This window comes from Mercenaria mercenaria, chromosome 5 (genome assembly GCF_021730395.1).
Source record: "Mercenaria mercenaria strain notata chromosome 5, MADL_Memer_1, whole genome shotgun sequence".
In the NCBI taxonomy this organism is placed as follows: Eukaryota; Metazoa; Mollusca; class Bivalvia; order Venerida; family Veneridae; genus Mercenaria; species Mercenaria mercenaria.
In genome coordinates, this window is record NC_069365.1 from 88655234 (window position 1) to 88665483 (window position 10250).

Sequence of the window (10250 nt, forward strand, 5' to 3'; positions counted from 1 at the left end):
GCTACTGTGTAACTTAAGAATGATTGATTATGATGGTGGTTAATGATTTGTAGACACCTCATATTTACTATTGTAAGTCAAGCTGTATTTATATATTTTTTCAGAAACTGTTTTCCCCTGAGACTTAAGTGCTCTATGCCAGGTATTATTTTAATACCCCTTTTGCACGACTCGCATACTTGAATGTTACCGATCTGTTTGATTTAGTTGAAAGTTTTAATTTAAAAAAGTAGATAACCACACAATTTTTTCATAGCGTATATAGTCATTAAAGCAGTAAATTGACAAAAATTACTTTTAAATCCAATATTTCAAAAGAAATTATAATGTAGATCAAGATGGTACCTTGAGGTCTTAAATTTATAAATGACATTAATTTGAACTTAAACTAAGACTATTAATGGTCTTTAATAAAATAAAGCAGGCAAAATATAAATAGTCTTTCTTGGAAATAGTAGATTAATTAAGTAAATGTAAAATTCTTTCTCGTAATATCTATTTATTACTTCATAAAAGAATGTGGCACCACGATGATACAGGACAATTTCATTCAACCGTTCGTGATAAACGGAAGAGATGCGTCTATCGAAGAGTGGCCTTGGTATGGACATCTACGTCTGAATGGAACTTTTATATGTGGATTGTCTCTCATTGATCCGTTATGGGCAATAACAGCATCACACTGTTTCGGAAGGTATGTCCCAAAAACACGTTTCTGAATGCTTGACTGGTAACCGTTGCTTTGCGTAAGGACAGTATAATCAGTAACAATTTGCTGATTAAAAAAGTTCTTTCAAATATTGAATAATTTATAACATCCCTTTGCAGAAAACGGAATCAAGCATAAACGTAAGCAGACGTCTACCGTGTATTATGTTGAAGGGACTACATGATAGCAGTAATAACACTGTTTGAAGTTACTTGTTGCCCAGTCGGTTATGAAAGATAATATAATCATTGGAAGCAGACGAAAGACTATTCGTGATTGTAAAAGGTACTATACACTTCACACCTTAGGAACCAGCTTACGTGGAAACATTTTAAAATATGCTTTAATAGACTCGAACAGATTTAAATACAATGAATTAATTCTGTAAAGAGGCCCTTCGCAAGACCGTAGTTGATGATGAAATCTAAACTCCTTTGAAGTTTGTAGTAATACTTAAAAGTGAGATTTCTAAGAAGTCAACCTTTTCAAAACTGAAATATTTATTTCCTCGACAGATATTCATTCCACGTAGTTTACACTGTCAGTTTTGGAACGGACAGCACAGGCTCTGACGGTGAATGGCATCAAGAAATCCCTGTCCAAGAAATGTTTGGTAAGCCCTTAAAAGATGTTGTTTAAATTTGTCAAACAATCTTACGATAATAGTTTTTCTGTGTTTTGTCTTACACTAAAACTTGGATTTATTCATATTCTTAAACAATATACTTTGTGTATTGCGAAAAATTGATAGTATCCAGTTATCTCAGAAAGTGTATTTGTAAGATAAACAAAACCAGACAATTTGAAAAAAAAAATAATACATACAACACGAATGATTTGATTTGAAAAAAAAAATGCAATTCGAAGGATCAAAACCAAAGATGCGACTTATGCTGCATGGATGGCTGCACTCTTTCCTCTTGGACTTTCGTTCTTGGTTTGTTTAGGATACTGTTTAACAGTGAAAGCAATTTTTTGTCCGGAATACTAAGATTTTATCTTTTGATTAAAACTGAAGTCCTTTTTATATTTTCGTTTCTATAGTATGACTCAGATATAATTGAACACTGATGGTTATATTTATTTGTTTGTTTAGAGAGTATGCATTTTTTATTAATGATTTCTAACCAACAAATTTAATAAATATGTAGTTAGGTCAATACGAAAGATACAGTAAAATTGATAAAATAGAATTATGACTATTGATGAATGTTTTATAACTTCCACAGAATATGGTTATATTACCTCACCTTGGCTTGTGCATGACATCACCTTGTTGAAACTCAAATATCCAGCGCTAATAAACAATTTCACGAGACCCGTCTGCATGCCCACTATGACGTCACTTAATGACATCAGAACACAAGGCCCCTTTGCAGAATGTTTTGTCATAGGTCTAGGAACGTCAGAAAAGCTTTTTGCAGGTAATATTTTGGATGTATCGGAAGAACATACTATTAATGTTTGATATGGATCCTTTTCAAAAGTGTTGTGTATATCCTGAATAGTTCAGTAGTTTTATTTTCAGTTTGGATAAAAATGTATGGTGCGTTTAAAAGCTAAACTATTGACATCATTTCATAAGAAACGAACAGCTGGCATGATTAATACAAAGAATAATTGAACTTTTCGAAATAAAGCCATATCGATCTGTTTTCAACACAAATGCCATGTGTAAAACTACGTCTGTCTCTATTACCGGCGACCGAAATAAAATACAATTATTGCTAAATCTCACATAAAGCATTTAATTACAGACCCTACGTCAGCTGATCTCCTCCCAGACGTCTTGCAGAAGAAACAAGTACAGGTTTTGACAAAAGAATATTGCACAGAAAGTTGGACCCCTTTAAGTCTGTATCCGGATAGCTTCCCAGAGAATGTTGTCTGTGTTGGCACGGAGAGTCCGAGTTCACCGGTGTGTTTTGTAAGTAACTGATTTTGTTATACCACAGAGAGCCCTAGTTAGTCATTAAATATGCCTAAGTGTACATCGTGCTTTGTAATTTAATGTAAGGCTAGAAATTATCCGAATTGGTAAAATAGTAAAGTGGAAAACCACAGGTCGCTCAACACGACACAAAAGAAAATGTTGCAGGTTCGGTTTGAAACTCAAAACAAACAGAAACACAAACAGAGAGGATCAATGTTCATCGTTTTGTTATGTGCTTTGCTTATATTCTGTTGTTGTCGGTATGTCGGTCTGTAGAGCATTTGCTTTAAGATCAATAATTAGAGAATACTCGGCGGTCTCTCTGTAATCAAGGATCAAAGAATTATTGTCAGTGATCAGTAATGTCCCCAACTGTTTTATTGTAAACATTTCATAGGTCCATGTCACAGGAACTCGAGACTGAAAACCGATTATCCGTTCAAAAAGATGTGCCCAAAGTCGCCCAACTTCTTAGGACGATTTCCTGTAGTCAGTAGTATGACTGCGTTGTTTTGGGGTCAGTATGTCAATGGTCAAGTTACAGTGACCTTGAGACTAAAAATGCTTTCTGCTCAGTAACGATGGAATACTCTAGCCTATAGTCGACAATGTATCTAACTTCTTTAGATGATTGTCCGTGGTCAGAAGATGCTCCCTACTGTTTTGGGGGTCTGTAGGTCAAAGTCATACTGATGTCGATACTGAAATTATTTTTTGTTTATTGAGTTGCGAATGTTTCGACACAGTTCGAAAACTACAGAGTTACAATTAAACCGATGCTAGGAGACCTGAGTGGGGTTACATTATTCATGACCACTCATGAACAAATCCAATCAAAACAAGTCTGTTTTATTTTACTTGCATACTGAGCTTCCAAAGGATATATGCTATAGATTATATTTCTAATGATGATTGGCTGTGGTTAGTAGACGAGCAGGTTGTCCCTTTTTTGGAGTCATTTTGTCAAAGGTCAAAGATTTCGGAAATGAAAATGGACAGACGGTCATTGGGGGCATACGTGTTTTAAAATTAGCGCTTGTTTTTTAATGTAAATGGTCACCTTCATAGATAATCCGCGAGCAGCATACTGTTTTTTAAGTGTAAGATTATTTGGCTGCCAGTGGTGACATAGGATCCCTTTTATGTTTGAATAAAACGACATTTTGAACTCATTAAGGATCAGAACGAGGGATATTAGTTTTGTAAGTACAGTTTATACAGAATAAAAAAACGTCCTCTTTTCGTAATTGCTAATATGGCACCAAGTTCCTATGTAAATCAAAACAATGAAATTAATTATAAAATATCATGAAATGTAATGTGATACTGCCCTCGGTTATGTATCTTGCAAACTGAATTCATGAGGACAAAATATTTATTTTACGACGTATAACCGTTTTGTATCACCGTTTTTGAAAAAAAAAAGGACGTAATATGCAAAAGCGTTGTCTATCGTCTATCAAATGATTTAAAGAGAGAAAGTACAGTGACTACTGCTTTTAAACTGTACAGAACGACTGTGCACCACCTGAGGGGGATATTTCTTGGTTTGGAGCTCATTAGGTCAAAGGTTAAGGTCAAAGTGACTTGAAGACTTAAAATGATTTTCGGATACTATGTCATAAAGTTTCTTAGCTACGACTTTTAATCTTCTCACGGGTGGAGGGGTTAATAGGTCAAAAACTGTGACGGAAAATAGTTTCAAGAATCTTTGTCGTGAAGTATTATAGCAACGTTAATGGCTTTCAAACTTTACATAATGATTAAGTATTGCTAGAGACAGATCCCTATTACTTTTAGGTCAAAGGCGTCATGTCATAGGGATAATGCTTGACGTCGGCTTTTTATTCGATTCCGGACTCTTAAGTCAGCAAGTAAAATAACTACAGCTTTCAAACTCGACAAAATGATTAATAACCACTTCAGAAAAATCGTTATTGATTTTGGGGCTGTGGCCTTTAGATCAAGGTCACAGGGATACACTCATCTCCCATCCTTATGTTTTCTACTTTCAGTTCATGTTTGTTATACTGTTTCTTACTGACAATCAAGCGCATCTGTTTTGGCTATCTTCTTTACTTGCTGTTCAGGCACTGGTTTCTTGGTATCGCTTTTCCAAGACTTAAAGTGAAAAATATACAAATTATTTTTGTTTACATAATGTTTCTTGTACGTCCGTTTTTAGAGTACCAAAATAATTGCTAATTAACTAGCAATCAAAGCAAATTCGCCTCGATAGCCTAGTGGTAGAGCGTCCGCTTCGAGTGCGGGAGGTCGTGGGTTCGATCCCCGGCCGCGTCATACCAAAGACGTAAAAAATGGTACCAGTGGCTCCCTTGCTTGGCGCTCAGCATTAAAAGGGCAGAAACTGGCCTCTTCTCTCATACCCTCGTGGCGATGGGTTCCATCAGGAATGAGGTGTCGAGAGTGATAAATATAAGTTGTAGAACTTCCTTCACAATCGACCTAAAATAAATTATGTATAAACTAAAGCAAATTCGGTTTGAATTAGTCTGTTTAAAACAGTTTTCTGCAATACATCTCACTCCCATTTCCTCCGCACCTGCCTTTGCACTGGCTTCGTCGGAACTCTGTTATAAAACATGGAGTAGGCTCCGTTTTCCCAGGCGGCCATAAATAATATCAACACTAAGTACTGGGATACAGTATACTCTTTTGTTATATATTGTTTCGATTCTAATATGTTTGGTTTGTGCAGACAGATAAATTTCTTAGTCCCTATAATAGGATGACCTGGCATCATTGTGTATTCTAATTATTAACACGGTTTGTCATGTTAGAATGTCATATCATATACATGTGTAATTATTAATGGCCTTTGCTGTTTTAAAATGTACCTTAAATTATTTCTACTCAGGGTGATTCTGGTGGACCTCTTGTCTGTAAGGCGAACAGTGGACGGTGGGAATTGTTTGGTTTGGTGAGTTTTGGGTACAGAAGTTGTTTCCATGACCTCATACCGACCGTACTGACCTCAGTGGCAAATTACAGAGAATGGATTAAAGATGTGACAGGTCTTTTTTAAAGATGTAAAGAAAACGTAAAGCAAATGTTGAAACATATCTATATTAGTTGTTTCCTAGCTATGAAATCTAATTCACTTGGTTTTGTTAAGTTGAATCCTAGCTGATAGTTTTAAATCGTTTCCTGTTTTTGCGACCGAAGTCCTAGTTTAAAGGTGTCTCCTGTAAAAGTCGCCAGTCTATGGTGCTGGACATACCTCAACACTATTGTACATCACAATATTGATATGGTAAACAGTAGGGAACTTCTGTAAATACTACAAACAAAATTAATTTGTTGGACATTTAAGGATTATACTAAAAAGGTGTAGCTAAAGTCTTTCATTATTAGATAAAACAATAAGTTTTGCTACATAATCTATAAACTGTACATAAAATGCTTACCATTTGTGTTTGCTCCTTTACTACCAGGTTCTATATTTGAAAGTACTTTATACATTTTTTTCAAAAATAATGGTAGAAGTTTGGAGATAAGTCCACCTTGATAATCGAGGAAGTCTTATAAGCTTAACCTTTACCCTGCTAAGTTTCTAAAATGGACTGGCCCGTCATTTATTTTTGGCAGGTCCACTTATTATTCAGAGGGATGTTTATTGCAAATTTACTGACTTATAGCGAACAGTCCGTGCAGGCTGATCTTGGTCTGCACTGGTCGCTAAGGCAAAGTCACTTGCCGCCAGCAGGCTTAATGTAAACAGATAAAACAGTATAGATATACTCCAGCCACGTCTTATTTCAACTGTGTTTTTTTAGGTTTGAAGCTTGGACAATAACTGTACCTGCTATCAACTTTGTTTAGAATGGAGAAGAAAGGCGTAGACAGTAAACAGCGTGTTGTACAGATTTATAAAGATGTATAGAATTTTCCTATTCTTTTATCTGTTATGTTGCTTTCATTTATATTCGAATTAATAAAACTTCAATCAATTAATGAAGTGTTGTTGGGAAAAAGGGGAACACTCCCAGTGTGACAATGAATATTTTGTTATATTACATAATATCTTGAGCTCTCAATATCTTATTTTGAAGGTGCCAAGTAGTATCTCGATCGCTCGACATCTTTTCTCAATTTATGTCATGCGTCCGAAATATTTCAGCGCACGAGATTATAAGTCGATGGCTCGAGATAAAATTCGAGCGCTTGAGATACTATATCATGCGTTTGAGATGATATCATAGATATCAGATACTTCGAGATACTTTGAGACTGAAACAAGGTACCTATGGTGACTTTAGATCGGTCACATCGGGTTTTAAGGCTAAACGATGTTAAAAAAAAATATACGAAAGGAAGGACGCCCACTAGCGACTTTGTTGTGTACAAACAAAATAAGTTATACTTTCCCCAGTGATAACACGATTCCCGCCGAACCGCGAGGACGAGTCCATTTTATGATAACTGATGAAATAACATTTCATTATGCTTGCACATTTCTTGACAAGTTAATATTAGTATTTGTTTCAGTTAGTATACTGCAACATAGCTCAGTAGGTTTCTATTTAAAAGAGTGATTAAGGTGTACTACCTAATGTACTCCACATTATCATATACCTTGCTAAGAATATAAAATATACAAGAGAGAATATAAACGTCAACTTACTAAAAGTTATACAGGAATATTGATTATGCAATCCTTTCTGTCGCTTAAGAAATGAATATTGTATAAACTGAAAACAAATGTTGGCAATATGAATGCTCACCAAAACATACAGTTTCATTATATTGCGATTTTCTCTATATTGTGTAAATTATCCGCTTAAACCAGTTATTTATTTCTTGTCAAATATTGATATGATAATCCAGGCAAGGGCAATGAGCAATACATGTAATATAAAATACATTGAAGTGTGACACATTTATACCATGCACACAATGAACTAGGCAGTAAATATCAGCGATTAGTTACAATACATTTCCTTTCATTAAATAATTAATAGCATTGATATATTAAGAATTATTAAATGACAACTGCCAACCATACTTAGCAATTAGAGTAATTAAAATCCATAATGAGGAATTTGACATCATGTGTTTGGCCTATTTTTACTTCGAATTAATATAGTGAGTCGTAAGTTGTGTATTGGTGTCCATAGTAATGGTCTGTACTAATTAAGTTTGTATGATGTAATATGCGGTTAACACTATGATAAGCAGTTCTGAAAACTCACTGGGGGCTGTCCTCTCTCCTGTGTTATAAGACCTTTGTGTTTCGGTGTTTGCTTGGTAAGTAAAACTAGTTTCCACCGTGTGAATGCCCTGCATTCGCATTTTGCAATGTTAACCTAATATTGTTTTTAATATATATTCCACTGCAAGACTTCTTAATAGGAATGTAATTCAGGGCTAACATAAGCAGTGAATCAAAACATTACAGCGGGAAGAATGACATATTATTTAAAGACAGATCCATATTTTCATTATACGCCTATTTTTCGTTAATAGTTTTTCCAAGACATTTTCAATGCCGTAATTTATTTTCAAGATCAACGACCATGTTCTCCTCGAGGGTGTAGCTCGAATATTCTAATCCATGTTCAGCAAACCCAGCGACTTATATTTTGTTTGTATTGCATACCCTCAACTCCATTTCAAATATATTGATGTTATATTATATTTAATTTCGTCTTTGAATGGCAAGCTAAAAGCAGTATAATTAAGCAATAAATATTAGAGACGATTGCAAAATGGAATTAAAACGTTACATTAAGTTTTGCACGAATGCAGATTAAGGTAGTGGAGCTGTAATGACAGTCGATAATTTCCGTGTGATTACGTATTATTGTATGGTGTTTCGGGATTCTTCGGGCAATAATGTAGCCCATACGAACACCTGCTTGTCCATTTATACAGGAGAATTCCGATATCGCTAGAAAGAATACGTAAACGCACGGATATTATCGATTTTTATTTCGTGTTCACTTACTTAAACCACAAACCAATATCAGTTTATTATATATCAAATCATTCACACAATACATTTACACGTAGTAGATAAAAACATATTCATTACGTCATAATATGAATTTAGGTGTTACCTAAAAGGCAGAGCTCCCTTGAAAAACTACCAGTGCCCTATAAAAATTTAAAGGAGTGGTGTTATTGCAGTGGCTGCAAATATCTGGAATTATGGATCCGTTTTAGGACGTTTATGTTCTATTAGATCTATTACAATTATTTCTATTATTGACAATTCATGATTTCTGAATGCATATAAGTTTGTTATGTCTTAGACTGCATTAAGATTAAATCTCGACATGTGAAAACTCGACAAATATTCTAAACAAAATAAAGTTCGGTATAGATTTACATCTGCACCAATTGCAAGATGAAGAGAAAAACTTATTTGAATAATTTCTGTTATTCATATTAAAACGTGCTGCATCAACAATTTTACATAAATTATTATCATAGAAACCAGTCACAAATGATAACTGCTTCAAATTGAAAAGCTTGGACTGTGAAATTTTTAAACCTAACAGAATTTCATTAGGCCTATAGCCTAAAAACTTGTGTCTCTTTTCATGTGAATGTTTGGAAATGAGGACTTAATGTCCAATTCTAAAGTTTATAGAGATCAGAATTTACGTAATCCTGGGATCGTAGACAGTGACTATTGTAATTCTTTTTAATGTCATTATTGTCAAATTACGGGGGTTTTTTTTGGAAGGAAGAATGGGTCCAACTTTCGGGCAAAAATACTGCTATGATAGACGTCTGGTATGGGAGAATGACGAACAATCATTTACATGTACAAAGCTTGCTTAAATTCAAAAGAGATAAGCCATTTTTAAAAGTTAATGATCAGAATTTTACTCAGAGAAAAACACTGCCGAATTTCTCGACAACCCCTGTTTAATTTACTGAACTGCTAAGTTAACAGTCTTTTGGGGGTTTTTTTAAGGTTAATCTTTTAGCTCTATAGAGTAGGGATGGTAGTAGGAACCTTTTTGATGTTTATTGATAATTCTCATCATTTTGTATTAGCCAATAGTTTATTTCCTAGTGATTTTAAAGATATTGGATGAAATATATGTGAAAGTAGAGAAGAGCAATATGTGCTTTTCAGAGCACAACGCCTGTTAATTTTGACCCCAAAACATTTTTAAGTTATATCTACTGTACAGGCAACTTGACATCAAAGCAAAACGCTTGTTAAATTTTCACATGAATTACTTTTGTTACAATATTTTCAAAATTCATGATAAATACAATAAAAAAAAATAGTGAAATAAAAAAAAAAGAAATTAAAAAAAAGAATGTCTTTTTCTGGTGGGGAACAAGCTCCCGACCTCTGGATTTCAAAGCGAACGCGCCAGTGGAACTATGACGTCATACCTCACAAACATATGTATATATAATAAATTTAAGCAGCGTGAGGAAAATCATTCCACATTGAAAATATTGTTGTTGTTTTTTTCTACGTAGGAAATATATTTAGTGCTAATTTCTTATTACCAAACGCTCTTTTACATTTTTTATTCAATGCTCAAAGCAGTAAGCGAGACGCTTTTGTCATCCGTAAACAGCAAGCGTCTACTGACTCCGATAATTACTATGCGCATA

At 34.4% G+C, this 10250-nt stretch overlaps 1 protein-coding gene across 1 annotated transcript in view; it reads left to right on the top strand.

Moving 5' to 3' along the window:
• LOC123558624 (uncharacterized) overlaps positions 1 to 6740 on the top strand; it is a 40501-nt gene extending 33761 nt beyond the window's left edge. The window contains exons 21-27 of the mRNA XM_053544758.1: positions 105 to 142; positions 517 to 694; positions 1225 to 1322; positions 1939 to 2133; positions 2467 to 2636; positions 5521 to 5677; positions 6440 to 6740. Coding sequence (XP_053400733.1) covers positions 105 to 142; positions 517 to 694; positions 1225 to 1322; positions 1939 to 2133; positions 2467 to 2636; positions 5521 to 5677; positions 6440 to 6459 — 856 coding nt within the window. The 3' untranslated portion in view covers positions 6460 to 6740. The remainder of the gene's footprint in view (positions 1 to 104; positions 143 to 516; positions 695 to 1224; positions 1323 to 1938; positions 2134 to 2466; positions 2637 to 5520; positions 5678 to 6439) is intronic.
• The last annotated feature ends 3510 nt before the right edge of the window (positions 6741 to 10250 follow it).